The following is a 20,815-nucleotide window of genomic DNA, read 5'->3' on the forward strand; positions in this document are numbered from 1 at the left end:
CTCGAGTTTTCATAGACATGCCACAGTCCTGAAAACAGCCTCCTTTACTGTGGGTGTGCATTTGTCTCTAAAGCCTTTCTGAAAGATTCATTCACAACCACGTGGTGAAAATTATCCTCAGTTTGTGTCCTTACGACTGAAGACTTTCTCTCTTTTTCCATCAAAACAATAGCAAACCACACATTAAGATGCTACTACCCCATTAAAAGAGATGCTGTAGAAAACACTCTCCAATCAAGCAAAGATGAGAATTCAGGCTATTCTCTCAACAGCACTGAGATGTGGTCTTGGAAACCTAATTGGGATGACTTCGACACTAACTTCAATTATAGGAATTTCTCTTTCAGAGCAATAAAACAGAAGCACCCAATAATGGAAAACAAACCTATTACCTACTCTGCCACAACATTAAGGCCACAAAATTAAACACAAAGTCTAGTAAGAGAGGGCCTAAGTTGGATGCAGCAACATCAATCTCATCTACTTTGTATACTCCATGGTTTATGGGACAAATCTCATAAAAAGATATGTATTAAATTATGTGCTTAATAGGATGAAACTGCAATACACATGCAGCATAACTGACTGAGCAGTTAATGTCTGCTGAAGTCATGTATTTTTGCTTAGGATATCCCTGAAAGCGGGACATATTGAAAGGCCAGAGAGGAAGGTTATGGTAAGAAGCATGGGCAGTTGGAGATACTTCAGAACAGCAAAAGGAGCTTGATGGAACAGCAAATGGACGTTGGGATAGCGGCAGGCGCCAACTGCTGCGCCACCGGCCCTCACAGCAGCAGTTCTGGCGTCAGGGAGCTTTTGATGAGGAGACTTGTTGAGGACAACAGCTTGACAGGCAGCAAGAGAAACCTACGCATGAATACTGCATGTATTTATCTTGTTATTAAAATGCATTATTCACAGCGTTTTGCTGTGAGGTGAGCAGTCGGTTAGGTATTCAAGCCGCAGGTAGTTCTTCTGCTGGTGCCATGGCTACCTCCATTTTTAACGGCCACCGCCGGCCTTGGCGCCAGGGGCAGGCGGCACCCTGCTGCTCCTCGGGGGTGACGCGGCTCTTGGGGCAAACTGGGCGTCCTTAACCCCGGTAGGGTCGGGTGCAGGCGGACCAGACCAGACCGGACCAGGTCTGTCTCCAACCCTGCCCGCCAAACTCCTCGGCGGCACCGCTGAGGTAAGTCAAGCGGCGATTGGCCAGCACAGATGACAGTCCCGCCCTTCCTCCCCGCCGTGATTGGTCCATCGTTTAAACGGCCGCCCCCCACTCCAGTCAGGATTGGTTATCTCTTCGGGCAATCTTTCACCCTCCCGCGCTCCGATTGGCCGCGGGTGAGCCCGGCGTCCCGCCTCCTCGCTGCCCCGCCGCCGCGGGATGCCAGGGCTGGGCGCTGCCGTCAGGTCGCTCCGACCCTCCCCCCGCGGGTTGCAGCCCCCTCTGGCGGGGCCCTCCCGCCGCCCCGATGGAGCTCTCCTGCCACGCGCTCAGAACCGCCCACCAGGCGAGGGAGGCGGTGAGACCCAGCGGGCCGAGGCGGCCGCGCTTCCCCGTTGCTATGGAGACCGCGCGGGGCCTCCTCTGCGCGTGCGCGGGGGGTGGCGCCCAGTGCGCAGGCGCGGCGCTCAGTGCGCAGGCGCGGGGTGGGGGTGGGGCGGTGCTGTCATGGCGGCGGGAGTTTGGTCTGGTGTGCGTGCGGGGGGGCGGTCGGTCGGTCGGTCGGTCCCTGGGGTTCCTCTCGGGTGTGCGGGGCTCTCCCGGCTCGTTTCCCCTCCTTCTGTAGGCAGTGTTTGTCTTGTCCGCTCCGCAGTATGAGGCAGGCCGCTCTACCACCTGTCCGCGGCCGTTGCCTGGTCAGGCCCGGCTGCGAGTTCGGGGGGGGGGTGCAGACATGCCCACTCCTGGCTCTCCAGCGCCTTTTGCATAAATAAGGCCTATACTCTACCACCGCCTCTTCATCCCGTGCGTGGGGCCTGGCTCCAGGGAGTCCTTTCAGTACAGGAGCCCAGAAGCATTAGTCTTTAGCTGCATTTCTTAAGCTGTTCTTTTATCTCCACCTGCTGGACGGTTTCGACTGTAATAAGGTATGGTTTAGCAGATAAGGCTGTAGATCTCCCCTGCAGGACTACCGGAAAACTATTTCCCGGAAAGGTTCTAGCATTGTGAGGTGCTCTACATGTTTGCACAAATCCCTGTCCCTGCTTAAGTAGGATGGGGTTCCTTAGAAAGTGTGTTTGTAGTTGCTGGGAGGCAGTTCTGAGGGTTAGGTGATGTCTGCCTCCTAGATAGGCAGATAATATACTCACCTCCAAGGCGAGTGCCTCTGTGTTAGTGCCTTCTTAAGCCCTCAGGGGGTTTGAGATCCCAGCCACTGAGAATGGTGCCCCGAAGTGGGCAATTGAAATGGCTTTAATGTGCAAATGGGAGATAGGACTCCCAGGGCTAGGAAGAGAGGAGAAAAAGGGATAGGATTTGTAACCCTTAGATAACTAATGAGGATTTGAGTGGCTCTGGTCCCAGGACTGGTTTTGACTATTAAATGCAGAAACACGGAATTAAGACCTGGAACCTGGAAATTCTTCCCCCTTAAGCTGTATCACTGATTTTTTGGTTGGTTTGTTTTGTAAACTGGTCTCTCTATAGCCCTTTGAGAGAATGGATGTGAAGAACAGATTTTCCATTTTGGATACCAACAGAGGGAGGTCAAATTCTGCAGAGGTCCAGAAATTTGGAGCCCACTTTTGGTTAAGCCCTTGTTAGTGACTGTTTGTTAGGAACAACCAGGAACTGGCCAAGGGGAACAGATTTTTTGATTCCTGTTCTAAGGTCTCTTACTTCCTGTAGAGGGGCCCTAGGTGCTTAATTTCTGATTTCTGAAATCCAGTATTCCCATAAGCAGTGTCTGAAAGTTAGGCTGCTCCATCTTTTATTTGTGGTGCAAAATAATTACTGGAATTCCTGGCCCCCAATCCTGTTCTCATCTGTATCTCATATTTCCATTGATTTCTTCTACAGAATGGAGATTATTATTTTCTACCAATTTTGGGAAAGATGTTTCAAAAAAAAAACCACCCCACCCTCCAGTAATGAACACCTCCATTTCAATAGAATAATTCTAGTCCAATTCCAGCTGTTTAATGATGATGACTGAAATGTATGAACATTTGTTGATATTGAAAGATTTTATTTGCCTGAGCTGGATTCATTTGTTGAACTGACACAAAATACACGTGCACCCAGACATAGACACATTTGTGTGTTAGTTTTCTGTTAGACCAGTGTGCTCAGACTTACTATTTAGCTGCAAGGTTTTCACATTTGAGGCAAAATGAGGGCTAAACTGGGTAGCCAGGGTCAAAGATGAAAGGGAGAGGAGCAGGCAGATCACTTTCAGTTAGTACTTATACTTGGACCAGGCGAATGAGGGACTGCGCGCTTTGCCTCTCCTTTGAACTTCATGTTTCAGCTGGAAACAAGTATGGTATCCAAGACAGCCCTTTTCAAGCTGGGGAGGATGGTAATGGGAAGAGATGTGTCTGAGATGGAAACATGTGAAAGTAGCACTTCTTGGAGGCCTACTGGGATTTCCAAGAGTTGTGTCTCTTGCTTTTCTCAGCTGGCTTTGGTGAATTACGGCAGAGGATTAGGTTAGCGATGTGCACCTGCTGGAGAAGGGAGGGAGGGAAAATCTCTGAGGGGGGAAAAGGGGCATCCCAGCTTGGCATCCTTGAGGGACAAGCTCTGGATGAGACCCAGCTGGAATGTCTTCTCTCCAGGCTGCCTTCCCTTTGGCACAAGGCACTGGTGTTCATGCAGCACTCTGCCCTGAGGGCATGAGGGGGTGTGTGTGTGTGTGTGCATGCGCATGCATGTATGTACTAGCAAATCCTTGGCTCTAGATTTGGGAGAGAAGAGCAGGAAAATGTGCCCCGGGAAGGGTGAAAGATACTGGTTTGACAGAAAAAAAGAATAGGGAATCCTGATCCAAGGCCTCAAGTGGAAAAAGGAAGGGCTATTTTTTTCAAAAAAACCCCCCTTCAGATTTCACCGTAAAAATTTTGTAATGATGGTGCATTTATGCAGCACAACTTCTGTAGCTGTTTGCAGCTGCTCAGTGTGGTTTTCAAATAAATTAAATGTTTTCTGAGACATTTCACTGGTTTTAATTGTTAAATATTTCCTATGTTTGTTCTGTAAATCACCCTCTAAAAGCAGTATTAGTGTAAACTGCAGTAGAACTTTGCTAATTCACACAAATGAATAGGAGAGTTAATGCTTATTAATTCACTTGCAGATTTGGTGAACATATTCAGTATCCTTAAATTCTGATGATTAATAGCTCACCATATTTTGTGTTTATTCATTTTAATGTATTTTTTACAATGCATATCACTTCAAGTTAGTGAAATCTTGGCAATGTAATACCTGACTTCAGGAAAGTTCATTGTAAAAACAAGATATTAGCATTTTCTGAGTGGCACTGGTGGAGAGCGAGTATTGTTGGAACATGAGTTAATGACATACAACATATAAGCATTGCATTAGTTGGGGAAATCAGATTTGTTTTCAGTGCACCAAGTTCAAACTGTAAAAAAGCCTTTAGATTTTAAATGCAACACCTCTTGAATGCATCTCAGTGATAGTACTAGGACAGCTGTAACGTCTGTGCTTAGCTTGCTGTATGTTTTTCATTATGAAAGCTCTTTGTAATCCCTCTTGAGAAACTTTGCCAGCTCTATTGTTTGCAGCAGACTTGTATAATCTGGAAGAGAGAAGAGACTACAGAAGTGCCTCTGCTTTGTGCCGTGAAATTCTATTCAATCATAGCCAAGTAATATGTTTAAAAATTACCATTTCCATTCTCTGCTTGCGTTTCTCAGAAAATATTGTCAGGAAGCCAAACAATAATTGAACATCAATCTTCTAAAAGGTTTGGCAAAGCTGGAACTATAATATGCAAAGGGCTGGGGGGAGGGAACAAGGGGGGGGGGATATGGAGTGGTGGAGGAAGACAAGTGGGTGAGCTCGTGGTCCCGCAGCTACTCTCCTCGGCCTGGCGCACGGTGCCAGTGTGACAGCTCGCTCCCTAGGAACACCACGCTTGGCAGGCATCCTGGGATCCCGAAGGAAAAAGAGAGAAAGGACACTATTCTTAGTGAGTCCTACTGCCTGCTCTCACTCCTCATCCCAGCGTCCCATTCTCCTTCTCTGACAGCAATATCATTTTTACCTTCTGTGGGGGTAGAAAACAGGAGCGACTAGGAAAGATTAATTTCCATCTGAACACCGTATTGTCTGCAGTGGCCCATCACCATTCTGGGATAAATTTGGCCTGCTACACTAGTTTTGTAACTTAAACAGGGTAGTTGTGCTAGCGTCACGGTATCCCATGTTGACAAAAAATGGAATGTGACTGTGGGCTATGCTGTTTTTTACTCTTTTCGTTTAAAAGTTTGTATGTCGCAACAGGATATTTTAGATTGTGACTTAAAAGTTGGGAAATGCTATAAGTATGGTTGCCTGTGCAGCTGTCATCCTTTTGGCTATGTGCAGTGTCATACGGTCTTTTCTTATATGATTATGGAGCTGGCTGCTTGCCTCTTGTCTGAATTCTTGATCACAGAGCCTGCTGGACTGTTGTCTTATTTGCTGCCCCAGTTGGATGTACAAGGGCACAAAGTTACAATGATGTAGTTGTGATTTCTGAACTTTTTAGACTGTGAGTTACTTTGTAACTCTGTTCTTTCTTTATGCAGTCATACATATTAATGCAGAAATATAGGGTCGAATAATAATGAAACATTATGGGGTTAAATTAATCTTTTAGTAGCTCCATTAATTTGATGGGATTACACAAGAGACTAGGCTGATTTATAATGTAAATCTGTTTTAGTAAAAGGTATGGAAATGACTAAGTGAACAATTGCAGCTAAAGATGCATGACTCTTATTAGAGTTTAATTCTAAACGGCTGCAAAGAAAGTAGTACATACACTATTTTGTTAAGCTAGAAATAAATAAAATACACTGTAAGTGTTGTAGCTAATTAGTTAAGTGCTCAACTATTTAGCTTTTAAAACAAGATCATGCTTAAGTGCCTTAAGCTTTTATTAATTTCATGGACCCCAAAATCCCCTATAGTAATTGAAAATTTAATTACATACTTTTTTGTTTAAGAATGGAAGCTTATTAAACTTTAAACATCTATGGAAATACCAGTGGCTATAAACAACATGCAATTCTAAGTACTAATTAAACAGGAAGGCTAAATCACTATAAAGCTAAACTGAATTTTAAGTAACTTTGTACTGGTAAGTGCTCCTATTTTTTCATGCAATATAAGATTTACCATTTCTTCTCTAAACACGGCTGAAGTCCTGTGCGGTTTTAGTATCTGTCTCTACTTTGGCTGTTTTTTGGAAATATTTGGAGTGAGGAGAATCCCTAGGGAATGAAGTGGAGTCTGGGAAAGCAAACCAGCATGGGCAGGGAGCTGTTTAAGTGGGCAGCTAAGGTTGCTGATAGCACTGACATGTACAGAAGGCATGGGCACACGGTAGGATAAAACTGGTGAAAAACGGGGAGAGGTGACTTTGGGATTGGTCAAAAAAACAATGTTCCATGCACAAGTGACTCAGAAGATCTCTGACTTGATAACAGTCACATGTTGAAAAGTCCTTAAATTCTCTTTGATTTATAGAAACCTCGTGGAATTCAGGGAATTCCAATAGCTGCATTCCATTTTTCAGATCCAATTAGGTGCAAGTTGTTGTCAGTTGATCAACTGATTTGATGGCTCAGTTAATTTTCTCTGGACAGATGTCTGTTTCTCTAAATTAACCATCACTGTTTGCATTCTTATTAGCACAAGACAAAGATGGAGTGGACCACTCAGCCTAAACTGCCCTCTCATTTTTAGATGGTGCTCACTTGGGCACATTTTTCTGCTGTAAAGTTTCACTTCTGCTTCTGCTCAGTCAACCCAACAACAGAACGATTAATACGTTAAGGTCGAAGGGGGTTGCCCATACTTGGTGCACTACATTTTTCTATACTGCTCAAGGCAAGTCTCTACCTAAAAGAGTATTTGAGATGCTGCTCATCACTGTATGCCTGCCTATACTAAAATCTAAAATGCCTCTAGGGATAGCAGAAGTAACCTAGTGGGGTTAAGGGCAAAAGGCACACCGGAATACAGATTCTTTTCAAGGAGTCTTCCAAGCACCAGTTGTGAGCCCTGCCACTTTATCAGACAGATGTAATTCCTCCCTCATCACTGTTACTGTAAGTACTCAAACACTGAACACTTGATATGTTTGTCTTCTGCGGCAACCACTGTGTTTTTCTACTGGTTTTTGAATATTCAAAACCAGACGTAATCTTGCCCTTTGATGTGTGGGCAAGCACAACAGTAGTTTTTCTCAGGATAAATGAGCACGAGCAGTTGCATTTAAGAGTGTACAGGTGGCTTTCTAAGCAAGTGGTGCCTCCAGCTTCTCCCTCACTCTTCAGACTGTCTCAGAAGATTCAGGTCATCCAGGAGAAATAGCAGAAGGATGGCAATTCAAATTCTGTTTTCCAAATACCAGTAACAGTCAGAACAATGGGAGGGGAAAGAGCCTTTCACCCCAGGGTACCAGTGTTTTGTCTTTGCTTTTAATTTGCATGTGCCTGTTCACAGAATTTGTCCATGTCTTCTTGCAGCACCTCTCTGGAACTGGTCTAGTTCATTCATTCATTCAAAAAAAAAAAAAAAAAAGCTACTAAGCATTTACAGAGCACTCTTCATCCTCAAAACGCTTTATAAAAATCATCTTTGTACCACCCCTGGAAGGCAAATAGTGTTGCAGCTTCCTTAGGATAGGGAAACAGAGTGATGGTGTGATTTTATCAAGACAATAAAAAGTAACAAAGGCGAGAGGTGGGGTATAGTTTCTTCTTTTTCCTAGACAGTTTGATTCTGTTTTCCAGAAAACCAGAATGAAGATTTTTACCAGTCTTTTTGTTAACATGTGAAATAGAAATACACTTTCAACTCCCAGAATACGTTGTTAAAAGCAAAGCCTGGCCCTTTCCTAATTGTGTCACTAGATGGCCCCACGTTTGAAGCAAACATCCCAGAAGAAAACCTGCCAGACTGGAAGACCCTTTTTTCCCTGCTCTGGCCAGTTTTTTTTTTTTTTTTTTTTTTTTTTAAAGATTAGCAGACACACATATAAGCATTAGTCTCAAAATAAAGCGCTAGTTGATTGTGCTCTCTCGGATGTGTAAATTAGCAGGAGAATGCTCTATGGTATCCACTGCTGTGTGCAGTGCAGAAGGAGCAGGCACTTCTAAACTGACACAGGAAAGGCACAGTGAAGAGCTAAGCTGGTTTTGCAGCATGTTCCCCCACCCAAAATCACCCTATCTACAGTTTGCTGTGATGAAGCTGCGTTTCAAGAGGCCAGAAAGAATAGAGTGATTGTCTTTCTGTATGAATATTCCTTTTAAATGTCTTTGGGGCTTTAAAAATCTAAGTTACTGCTTTAATTGATAGTAATTCTTTGTCTTGTTTGTGCACCAAGAACTGGCAGAGAGCAGAGGAAGTCATTGCTACAGAGGCTGAAGCTTGGTGTCCAGTATGAAGCAGCCAAATATTTGTGGGTTTGTCTCCCACAGATCCCACTGTCTAACGCTTGGGCCAGGCTTTTACTGAGGAAGGGATGCAGTCACTGAGTCGGGTAGGAGGGACAGAAACTGGGAGCAGAAGTGGGATGCTGTATACCCACTGCTGTGCAATGTGATCTGGAATATATGTGCTACACAAGCAGTGTAAACTACCTCTCTCCCTCCATCTATTAAATCAATACAAGTTCCTCATGCTCATACTGGGTCCACCTGATGAGTTGAGGATGTCAGCATCCTAAAAGAGAGGGGAAATAATTTATTTGTCGAAACGTAGGTTTGGAAATACCTACTGTTCATGTGATCCCATCTTCAAATCCCAATGAGGCAGACTGAAGTCAATATGCTGATGTCTCGAGCTTTCCTTTTAATGACTTCTGTTAAGACCCTAAAATCTCAGAGCTTCTTGTTTGCAGATCTTATGCCTGTATGGCAGCACTATATGCTCCCCCAGATGTAGCTTCACTGCATGATGGCAAAGATGTGTTTTATGCTGCTGTGCTCTTATCACTAAACCAAGCGCAAATGCCATTGGTCACTCAAATCTGTATGAAGAAATCTATGAGACTGGCTCCATATTGAAATTTCTGTGGTAGGGACCTGACTTTGGCCATGCTGGCGTTAAAATTGGGCAAGTCTGGCATTATCCAAAGCTCTTAGTTCTTCAAGTGTTCTGTATTTCACTTGCGTTGATGTGTTGAGGCACGTGAAATGGGAGGTGCCAGCAGCTTTGAGCTGGTCTTTGCAGCCTAGTCGTGCAGATCCCAGACCTGTTCTCCATCCCCCAGCTCAGAGCACGAGGAGACGGGTTTCGCAGGGGTGAGACGTGGGGTTTGCTTGCACAGCCCTTGGAGACGCGTAGGTCCACGAGTCCTACCCTGAAATCCGTATCGGCCTGAACATGTTGGAGAGCCATAGTCACAGTAAGGGAAGTAACTTGTTTTTTCAACCTCGAGGCAATTTTCTTTCCTCTGGGAAAAGGTTTCTACCTAGTTGGGATCCCTGATAATGCGTAAGGAAAATCACATTGAAAGCCACTTCTGCTTATTAACAGTGAGTTGTTTTACAGTTCTGAGATGCTGTTGTCTTAATTTGTTTGTTTCCACAGGCTACGTTTAGATGCTGTTTACAGCAATAAAGAGAATATTACATTTGATCTAGAGTTCTGTCTTAATTCACAGGAAGAGGTGCGAACAGAAGCGCGTCGAAAAAATCTCCTCATTCTAATTTTGCATTATTTAATGGAGGAAGGGTATGTTTTTTAAATAATAGTGCCCTACCATTATTTGTGTGTGTCTCTAATGTAATTTTGCCCTCTATTGGGTGGATGTACAGCGTGGCCCATTGGTTCTATGTGAGGAAAATAAAAAGGTAAACTACTGTTAAATCCCTTGACTGTTTAATTCATTTCAATTTCTGGAACAAAATATCCTATATCAGTTTAAAAATGTATTTAAGCAATCAGCAAAGGACTTTTAAGTACAGTTGATGGCATTTATAATGAATAGAGAGATGTGGACATCCTAAAAATAGCTTACACTTACGGATGTCACTGCTTGCTTTTACTCTCAAAAATCAGAATAAGATAATGACTCTGTTTCTTGTTCTTTACTTTTTCTTTGAACTTACCAGGTATATTGATGCTGCAAATGCTTTGGAGCAAGAGACAAAATTAGGTTTACGTGGCTTCGAAGTTTGTGACAACATTGATCTTGAGACAATTTTGATGGAATACGAAAGCTATTACTTCGTAAAATTCCAAAAATATCCTAAAATTACTAAAAAGGTCCTAGACACTGGTAGGTGACTGTGTTCCAAGAAGAAAGCTTTTTTTTTTCCTCAAAGCTTAAAAAGTGTGTTTACCTGAAATACTTTCTGAGCTACTCATGCATGTCTGTGTTTAATGTTTGAACTCTCTTGTGTTACAGAGCTACATTTGTAGCACTTAGGACATAGAATTTAAGAGATGGGGAGTTTCAGCCTTTCTGGTCTTTTTTTCCTCTGTTCTTCTAAACAAACAAGAAGATGGTATTTTTCTGTCTTTTAAAAACTACTTTGATATTGAAAAATGCTATTTGAGTGCAAAGTATTATGGCATAAATATTTTCTCTCTTTTTTTCTAATAGGGTAGGAATAGTAAGTTGGTTCTACTTCTGATTAAATATTTAAATTAAAATCTACCACTTAAATGAGGTGTTATGTCTTAGCTCATCTAAGCTATCACCACCATTCTGATTAACCACTTAGGCTGCACATGTTTGTTCAGCAGAGGTAATGTGCCAAAAAAATAATAGCTTTATTTGCCCCAAAGGACTTAGTCTGAGGTATGAATGAATGATGGAGAGTAGGACAAATCAGAAGTTAAACATTTTGGTAGGACCCTGAGATCCTGAATGTTTTTGAACTTCAGCAAAGTGTAACTTGTTGAAGCCATAAGAACAGTTGTAGAGGAGTCAGTTATGAAGAACTTGGAGGGTGCAGAGAACACAAGCAATTCTACCTATATTTCTTGTAAGACAGATATAATTAGGGAAGGCAGTGATTGGCCAGGGAGCGTGAGCCGTTTTCTGAGCAGTTTTCATTGTTTCATATGGCTTCCAGCAACTTTGAAATCCTAGGTAAATGAAACATTATATAAATATAATTAAATTACCTGTGTAGGTGAAATGATTTTGAAAACCACTAAAGCTGTTAGTCATCACGACATTCACTGTGATGTAGAAGATCAGAGCTAGCTGGAAGCTAACAATATCTCCATGAAAGAGAGATTCAGAGCCAGAGCCCACTGATTGGTGTCAATACAAAGAGGAACAGCCCCGCAGCACGTAAACCAAGGGATTTGTAATGAATCAAGAAAGAAAATGCATTACAAAGCATTGGTTACATTGTACTTCTTCCAATATTCTCAGTCAAACTGAGTAGTTAGCCGAGGCTGGATCCATGAAAATGGAGCTTAGATCCAAGTGAGCAATTCCCAAAAGTCCACTAAATCTCTTAGACGCTCACAAGCTCTTGGTCCCCTTTTTTGGTAAGTAAAGTTATGTAGACGCTGGCACTCAGCTGCTACTCAAGCCCAGAGCTGCTGCCATGCTGGCAGGGATGTAGCTTCTTTTGCTGAAACGCAAGCAGCCTTTCTCCCGCGTGTGTCTCAGCGACGAAGCTACTGCCTGGTAGCTTGTGACCTGCTGTAAATTGTCTCCACCATCAAATCAGGGTGTAAGTGCACCAAAGAAAAAGATCAGTGTGGTGCCCCTTCCTGGTAAACTCTTTGCAATACCCTATAGAACAAACTAAATTATTTCTCTGCTGAATTACAGTTTGCACTGTAGATGTAAATGTACCTCCCAGGGTTATGAATTTCATGCATGGGGCTTGCTGCCTATAAGTATTCCATGTCCCCAAGCACTTACCATCAGCTCTTTGGGAAGTATTATTTTATGTAAGTGTATGAGAATTTGGGTGCAGGAGTGTTGTGCAGACAACACTGACAGAAGATATAATGTAGAGCAATGAGGCATGTGCTAGTTTGATACAAAGCCTCGGGTTTATGAGTTCGGGTCTGGGCTTTGGAGTTAACCATGAGTTTGACATTTTGTGAAAAAGCTTTACTTTGACTGAAATTTTCTCAATCAAAAAAAAAAAAAAAACAGCAAAGTTTGATAACCACGATTGCAATGTGGCTTTTTTGCTGTCCTGCTATGCTGAACATGATAGATTTACTAAGAGTGAGGCAAATTTTTATTTCTTAATTTGGTAAGGGAAAAGTTATTAGCATTAAAAAATCATTCTGCAAGGTATATGGAATTAGTCTGTTGTGCTTAATCTGATTTGTGGTAGGGATTTTATTCTGAGTGGCGATAGCCAGTGAGAGGATGCAAGAAGAAATTTTAGTGCAAAAATGACATTTGTTTTAAAATATACAGAGAGAAACCAAAGACAGATCTAAAAAATTTAACAAGCCTGAGCTCCGAAAACAGACCTCTCCAATATCAGTTCTGTTTTCAAAACGTTTTTACAGGCTTGCTTGAATTGCTTATCATCATGCTGATCCTGTCTATGCATATTTCCAAAGTCATTAGTATGTGCTCAAGTATGCTTTTTAAAAGGAAAAAAATCAAGTTGTCCTTTTTTATATTCTTAATTATGTTCCATCTCAATATTCATTTTGCCACAGCAGAAAATAAACAGCAACTGAGAACTGGAGGAAAGCCAAAAAGGTAAGAGAAATGCGTGGGCATTTTCTGGGCAGAAAATTTTCTTCCAAGAGCAATGTGCAATGTAGTTAACATAATGCTGTGATACTATAGGAATCCTGAACTAGGCTAGAATCGTGCTGCTGACCACATGGTGAATTTTCCTGTATCTTTTAGAAGAAAATAAAGAGCTTTTTCCCAAATGGAGAAGCAGGCAATTTGCTAAAGTTTCTGTGCTGTAGGATAAGGTAAGATGGAGCGTGTGCAAGCAATGAGCTTTGGACTTCTCTGTGGCTGAAATCAATGCTTTAACTTCAAACAAAGCAAAGCTGGCCCAAAAATGTTTTATCTGAAAAGTGCTTTATAATCTTTCAGTACTTTGAAGAAAACAAAACATTGTAAAAGCCTTTGAGGACATGATTTCCTGTATTGTAGGGCAGGAAGCTCTTCTCAGACTCTACCAAGGATCAAACATCAGACAGTGCGGCGACCATTGTCAAAAACTTCACCTGGGATGACAACAGAATTGAAATCATCCACCAAGGAGAGCCCCAAACAGGTCTGGATGTGTTTTATCTTGACAGTGTTACAGTTGCAATTAATGGGATTTTTTTCTGAGTGCCAATAGCCAGTGAGAGGATGCAAGATACATGGTTTGCGATTGTGTAACTAAATGGGTTTTACTGTTAACATAATTTAAGCATAATAGATACAAGACTCCTTTCTGTCCAGGAATTTATATCATCTAGCACGTGCTGAAATCAACAGAAGTCTTTCCATTAGCATCAGTGGATTTAAGGATTGATCCTTTAGTGCCAGAAAGCAGGAAAAACAAACCAAGTAGTAAGTCTGGTGTCAATTGAAGCATCTTCACAGTGCGTAAGGTGTTGAAGCATCTTCACAGTGCATAAGCAGTTTGAGCTTGGGGGAGTAATTTGGTTCAGTAATTTTTAGCTTTGTGAGTCTCATTTTGATAAGACTGCTGAGAAAACTATTTTATTACCCTCCCTTACATTGAGAGGAGCAGGAGCAGCAGGTTGGTGGGCAAGCAAGAGACTTGTTATAGCTCTTGAGGAACTGCGTGAGTGACAGCCTCTTTTTTTAAGGTCTTTGCCCAATTTCTTTGTGGGGCTGGATCTCGTGTTTGACTGGTTCTCACTTTTTTTTTTTTTTTTTAATAAGTCTTGGACATTACAACAGTAACTGCTTGGAAATGAATGTCATAGTTACTATGTCCTAAACAGTCCTAAACTGTCTCCTTTTTTCTGTCTAAGCAGATGTATTGGGCCTTGTACTTGCCTGTCATTTCCACTGTACATTAGTGCACAGTTTCTTCTTATTGCTGAGTAAGATGCAGATTTCTACAACCTGCAGTGGAAGATCTGCAAATGAAATAACTGGATGCTGAGCTTTAGAGCTATGGCTCTCGGCATTGCTGTCAGCAGACAGATGAACTGAAGTCTAACAAACTGCACAACAGTGTTTGACTAATATGAGGTTACTGTTGCGAGTTCTATGTAATGGAACAGTTCATCTGGGCATGTATAAAGAGGTGGGATGATACTTATAATGGGACGATATCTGCAGCTCATCTACTTGGCAGCACATCTGTTTTAAAATTGATTTTTCTTTAGAATAATGACAGTACAGTTACTCTGGAGCAGTCTGACTTTGGCTTAAGCATCTCAGCAATCAACAAAACTGGAGGAGGAGAAAGCACTCACCCAAGAAGGGTTCGTAGAAACCTCATATGCAATTTGTAACAGGAATGTGTATGTAGGAAGAAAAAAAAAAGAAAAAAAATCACAAATACGTGATGTGAGCTCTTTGTATATGTTTTAATATAAAATGTCTCTGTATAATTAGCTGAAGGGTCAATTTTATCTGATTTGGGCAGTAATTTTTTGCACAGGAGGCTCTGCTTGCAATAAATAATATTTCAGACATACACAAGAAGGAACAGTCTTTTTATTCTTAAAGCCCAATGGTTATAGTTAAAGTGGAAGATAGATCTCAGATTCCTGAATGAGATGATAAGAGATTTTGCAGTTAAGTTGTTGCACTGAATGTGAGGAGATGTGCGTTCTTTTCCCATTGTTACCACTGATTCTGTGGTCAGTTTTGCCATGTTTAGGACTGTATGGGCAGTAACAGAATGATACACAGAAATCTTAAGTAAAATTTGGCCCAGTGCATTTTTAGCGGTAGAGCTACCATCCTGGTAAAGCTTTTCACAACATTATTTTCTTCAAAGGGCCAAATAATTGACTTCCGTGGGTTGATCCAGGATGCTATCAAAGTACCATCAAATGAAATAGCCTTGAACAGCCTTAACTGTGATCCAGATCCATCAGTAAGTGTTTCTATTCATATTTCCATCTAATTAGCATGAACCTCAGTTACACAACCAGGAACAAAATAAAATCCTGTAACAATGTTGTCTTGGTTCCCAAGTGCTAAAGAAAGGCTTGGTTCCTGGTAGTGTTTTTCCTTTGCCAGTGGACAGTCTTATCTGATACTCATCTGATCTGTTGACAGCTGTTTACTCTTTGAACACAGAAGTAGGCAACAAATACACATTATACCTTACGATTCACAAACTACACAATTTGCAGAAACCCACAGAAACTTCTGTAGGTGAAATTCTGGTTCCACCAAATTCAGTATGTCAGCATTCACCTCAGCTGAGTCAGGACCACAGTTTAGAGGGTTGGGATAGATATTTTAAGTGAATTAATCATTCCTGACACAAGCCACAACTTTGAGGACAGTGCATCCAGCTTACTCACTGCCAGTCAGTCTATCTGTCAACTATTCTATTTGAAGAAAATTTCAAAACAGAACGTGTGGCAATGTGGTGACCCATATTTACAGTTTTCACTCTCTTTAATCTATATCGGCTGTATTTAGGACTGCTTGGGCAGTAAGAGAGCTACTCATTTTAATGTTAATTAAGGCTTACATTCTGTCATTCTTAAATATAGGAAACTGCAGTATGGAAAGATACAGGTTTTTAAACCTTCTTCTGGAAAGATGAGGTTATTGCAAATACGACTTATTTCAAAATGCTTATTATTATATATATATTTATTCTTATATCCATATCTTTACAGCTTTAGAAGTTGATGTTATTATGATGTATTAGTTTTTGGAAATATTTTGCAGTTTGTCTTCTATTTAAAATAATTGACCTTTGAGAAGTACTTATTTTTGTCTTTTTTAGGAACGCTTATTAAAACCCCTTAGTGCTTTTATTGGCATGACTGGCGAGATGAGAGAACTTGCAACAGTTGTAAGCAAAGTAAGGTTGGACCTCCGTTTCAGTTGTACAGAGATCTTTTTGTCATCTGAAAATGCTGTTTGTTTCTTTTTGTTGTCATTGACAGTGTTTATTGTTGCAGGTACAAACCTTTTTTTTTAATGTGCAGCTCCTTGGAAGTCATTCTTTTCTCTGCATGTGACAATGTTTCTTCCTGATACACAATGGAAGGAAGTAATTAAGTCCCTTTCCTTTCTAATAGGGACCATGCAATCTAATCATGCTGTACCTAGCAGACTATCACAGCTCTTCCCTTTATTCTTGCTACAGAAAATGTACATAGTTTCACTGAAAAGAGATCTAAATATATTATCTAACTGTGATCAAATGGTGGCAAAAGCCTTGATTCAGCACTGGGAGTGCAGTTCCCATTCGGCGCAATTGCTCTGGGTTCATGTGAGCAGTGGGGTGGTTCTGGGATGGGCGGTGGAGGGGATCCCAACATCGTCAGCACCGTTTCATTTTGCTCCCCGGTGGAGGTGCAGTCCCAGCAAACAGGTCCCAGGCCGCTGGCAGGATCAGCCTGGCTCCAAAGCAGGCAAATGCTTTGAATGCATCGTCTTCCAAACCCTACTAGGCACTTGGCCAAAAGGCTTCATAGTATCACAATATTTAGTAGTGCTGTGACTCTTTCTGAATATAAGCATTGGAAGAGAGCCAAGTGGTCCACCATTGCTCACATACACTTAAAATCAGCTGTTTAAATAGCATAGAAGACTTCTGCTGGCTGGTTTTATAGTTTTGTGTAGCCCAAATTCTCGATCTGAAAATTCTGTTTTTGCAGTTCAGAAGAACTGAAGTCCAGCAAATTTCCAACCTTGAAGTAAGAAAATTTTCATTCATTTCAATGAATGAATTCACTGCCTGTTTTTTAATTTATGGTGAACCTATAAAACAGTGTTTTTCTTACTGCTATTTTAGAAAAAAGCAATAGGGATGCTTTAGCCTTTGTTATGGAATTTTTTTTTAATTATGCTAGTATGTTCCTAGTTGCTATGGTAATTATCACTCTGTAAATCAATAAAAATAAATAGCATGTGCTATTTATTTCACCACATAATCTAATTTAATTTGGAAACACTTATAGAAGTCTCTACTTAGTATCATAAATCTGATTCATCTTAATTTGCGGTTAATAGAAAGGGAAAGTGTAATCTACTCTATATAAATAATTTTTCTAATTGTATTAAATCAAATTTTCCCCTTGGATACAAGTGCATAATTTTTCTTCAGTCTCTGGGGACTGCCTGTTTTTATTGAAGGGTAGAATTTACCCTAAGTATTCGTATTGAGGATATGATATTTTCTGCAGAACAATTAGTCTCTAGAATGCCAAGCCACAAAATATTACTAAGACAAATGGAAAGATTCATAGAAGATTTGGATAGTTTGATGAATTAAATGGAATTAATTGAGTCAGTGCTTCAGGGCATAGACTAATTACTGACTCTCTTTTGAGAGATGCTTAGGGGGAAATATTCCTGCTGTTATAGAGCTTCTCACACCTTTTCCTGCAGTATATGTAATCTTGCATAGAGTGGAGTAAACAGAGCGCAATTTTTCACTATTATTTATAACATAAGTCGTAGATGTAGCCATCAAATTGTTGAGCTGCAAGTTCAAAACAAACAAAATACTTTTTCACGTGGCACATGGTTAAACTGTGGAACTCATTGCTACAGTATAAGCGTGTTCAAAAAGAGTTTAGAGATATTCACTGAAGAATGAATGACAAATGCAAAGATAAGGATGCTGGTTTTAGCTATCAAAGTCCCTAAGTTGCAAGTTTCCAGAAGCTGGATGCATAGAAGCATCAACATATCTCTGCTACTGCTTATGCTTTTTCTTTAAACATCCAATACTTGCCAGTATCAAAGGCAAAATATTAGGCTTGATAAACCTTCATATCTCTGTAGCTGTTGATATGTTAGTTGGTCACTGCTGGAGATAACAAATCTGATCCAGATCTGGTCAGCATATACAGCTGGCAGTGTATATGTGTTCAGTGAAACTATGGGCTTTTGAGAAAGTAAGGCATAGCAGCAGCGTGGAAATGATCACTATGTATGCTTTCTTCTTGTGAGCTGACTAGTACATATGGTTAAATAATGCAAGTTGTATCACTTAATAGCACTATTGCTTTATAACTGAGTGGATTCTTTTCCTTTGCCAGCGGTGGTTATCCTAGTGCAGGAAAATACAATTTTTACTAACAGGATGCAATATATGTTTCAGGACATTTATCTCCATAATCTAAATGTGAAGTGGGATGATATTATTGGACTGGATGCAGCCAAAAGGCTAGTCAAGGAAGCAGTTGTTTATCCAATAAGGGTAAGGTTTTAAATAGATTTGAGAAAAACACTGTTGGGCTTCCTAGCATTTTCCTTGTAAATACAGTGGTTTTCTTGAATTCTCACCGTTTCTGTGATTTTTGTAGGCAGTTCCTTTTTGAACAGCAGGGTTTTATTTGATAATGTCATACAGATTCTCCCATAGGAAAATAGCCTTTCATATTAAAATGGCAACTTTGGGGTTTTGGCACCTTGACAATATAAAAGATGCTGGATTTGGCCTATACCACTTCAAAGGATAGCTACTTACAGAAGAGAATAGCAAACCAGCTGCATTTGAAAAAAAATCATTTAAAACAGATTTCATCTGGTAAATATAGTATTTTTCTCAGTATTCAGATTGCGTTTGTTATATTGGTTTTATATGTTTTTTCTCCTCCTTTTGGTTTTCCTACGTTTTCTGAATGCATTCGGAGCAGTGGGGTAGGGGTTGGAATCCCTTGTATTTGGTTATAGGTGATACATTTAATCACTGAATTACTTTTTTCTTTCCACAGTACCCACAACTGTTTACAGGCATTCTCTCTCCTTGGAAAGGATTATTGCTGTATGGACCACCAGGTATGGAGAGCTTTATATCATTTCCATTAGTTTATCACTTATTGGTGCTAATCAAATGTGTTACAGTATCACTAATAACATATTCTGTAATTTCAAATAAAAGGAGATAATTTTAGATTATTATATCTGTCTCTCATTGCTCTCAAACCTGTCCCTTTACCTTTCACACAATCCTAGACTATTTCTACACCTGAATCTTCCAAAAAACATTACTTATACTAGCCATTCAGAGGAGTGAGAATTCACGTTATATTTCTGTTGTTACTCATCTTGGACCACGTTAATCAAGTTTGGCTTGACTTGATCTTCTAGAATGTGAATTACTCTGGCTCGAACTCACCTTTCTAAGGAAAATGTCCTTGCCTTCTTTCTGCATTTAGGGATTGTTTTGGAAATGGGACGGAGCCTCTGTCCTTTGTACTAGCTGGGTGTTTCCCATGGCAGCACGGCCTCCTCGCTCCCTCTGCTCCACTTGGACACAAGGAATGAAGCCCTGCCACAGCACTAATGTGGCTGGGAGGGGAAGGAGGGCACAGCCCACAAGTACTGCCTGAGACAGGTTGCAAAGGCTGCCGCTGCAGTAAACTCCATTTGTGAACTCCTGTGAATGCTTTGATGTACTTTCCACAGAGGGACTCTGGCCATTTCATCGTGTAGTACTTCAGAATTAGGAGAACACATTTGTCACTGCATTTGCAGTGCTATTACCTGAGTTTCTCCAGATCATCCTGGAAAGACTTCACCTATTTACTCTCCTATTGAAACATTTGCATTGTACTTCTTTGGAGAGTGAATTTCTTCAACACTGTTGTTTGTAGGTACCGGAAAAACTTTGCTTGCTAAGGCTGTTGCCACTGAATGCAATACAACCTTTTTCAACATATCAGCGTCCACTATTGTCAGCAAATGGAGAGGTGATTCAGAAAAACTTGTCCGGGTAAGAATTACTTCATTCGTTACACTTTAACAAACATCACATTCCCACTTAAAGAACTAGAGTTTCTAGATGAACTGAACAGAGAACTGGAAAATGGGTATTTCTCCGATACTCATATTCTTTGCTGTCTTGGAGAGAGCATGTGACTCTGTACCTAGTTCTTAAAACTGGAATAACATCACTTCTGCAGAAGTATCATTCTGGATTCTCGCAGTGGAATTTTAGTTCTGTAATGCAAGATGAAGCAGATATCCCAAAGCCAGCAAAGATTTTTTTGATCCACTGATAAGGGATGGGCAAGCAGAATTGCTAAATAAAACGGCATTTGCTTAGTTTGAAGTGCTTTATATCCTTTTTGCAAGGATTGGCTCATAGGTTCCCTATGAAAATGTAGCTGTTATTTAAGTTTCCAAATTTGCTACTATTGGTAGTCTGCAGGGCACAGAATTGGTAAAGAATTCCCTTGTCACAAAGATCTTAGTCAAATGCAGATGTAATGCTGTTTGAAGGTAGATAGTTGGCTGGCAAGTAGGTAAATGCATTTAGCCTGTAGACTAGCAAGTAGCATGCGTGATTCAGCTGTCTTACAAAAAAAGTCCAGGTCATCATGCAGTGGAATTCAAGTGTAGCATCCTCATCCTGATGCTCCTCCTAATTTCTCAACAATTGCTACCACTCCAATGTAAGAAATCAATGGGCTTTTAGCCTTCCTTTACACTCATCTGTTAGGATGTACTTCAGAGAGATACAAAGCTCTTGAAATTGAGTAATCATG

At 40.9% G+C, this 20,815-nt stretch overlaps 1 protein-coding gene across 7 annotated transcripts in view; it reads left to right on the forward strand.

Moving 5' to 3' along the window:
• The first annotated feature begins 1,348 nt into the window (after positions 1 to 1,348).
• LOC135323446 (katanin p60 ATPase-containing subunit A-like 2) overlaps positions 1,349 to 20,815 on the forward strand; it is a 32,126-nt gene continuing 12,659 nt past the window's right edge. Inside the window, exons 1-11 of one of the 7 annotated variants that reach the window (XM_064502143.1) lie at positions 1,349 to 1,526; positions 9,858 to 9,928; positions 10,309 to 10,475; positions 12,851 to 12,893; positions 13,305 to 13,428; positions 14,504 to 14,602; positions 15,124 to 15,222; positions 16,093 to 16,170; positions 18,424 to 18,522; positions 19,040 to 19,103; positions 19,922 to 20,040. In XM_064502143.1, coding sequence (XP_064358213.1) covers positions 1,476 to 1,526; positions 9,858 to 9,928; positions 10,309 to 10,475; positions 12,851 to 12,893; positions 13,305 to 13,428; positions 14,504 to 14,602; positions 15,124 to 15,222; positions 16,093 to 16,170; positions 18,424 to 18,522; positions 19,040 to 19,103; positions 19,922 to 20,040 — 1,014 coding nt within the window. In that variant the 5' untranslated portion in view covers positions 1,349 to 1,475. Of the gene's footprint in view, positions 1,527 to 1,678; positions 1,698 to 1,723; positions 2,095 to 5,004; positions 8,733 to 9,857; positions 9,929 to 10,308; positions 10,476 to 12,850; positions 12,894 to 13,304; positions 13,429 to 14,503; positions 14,603 to 15,123; positions 15,223 to 16,092; positions 16,171 to 18,423; positions 18,523 to 19,039; positions 19,104 to 19,921; positions 20,041 to 20,815 lie in introns of those variants that run through there. The other 6 variants (XM_064502144.1, XM_064502150.1, XM_064502148.1 and 3 more) reach the window with 6 other exon arrangements.

Source organism: Dromaius novaehollandiae, chromosome Z (genome assembly GCF_036370855.1).
Source record: "Dromaius novaehollandiae isolate bDroNov1 chromosome Z, bDroNov1.hap1, whole genome shotgun sequence".
Taxonomy (NCBI): domain Eukaryota; kingdom Metazoa; phylum Chordata; class Aves; order Casuariiformes; family Dromaiidae; genus Dromaius; species Dromaius novaehollandiae.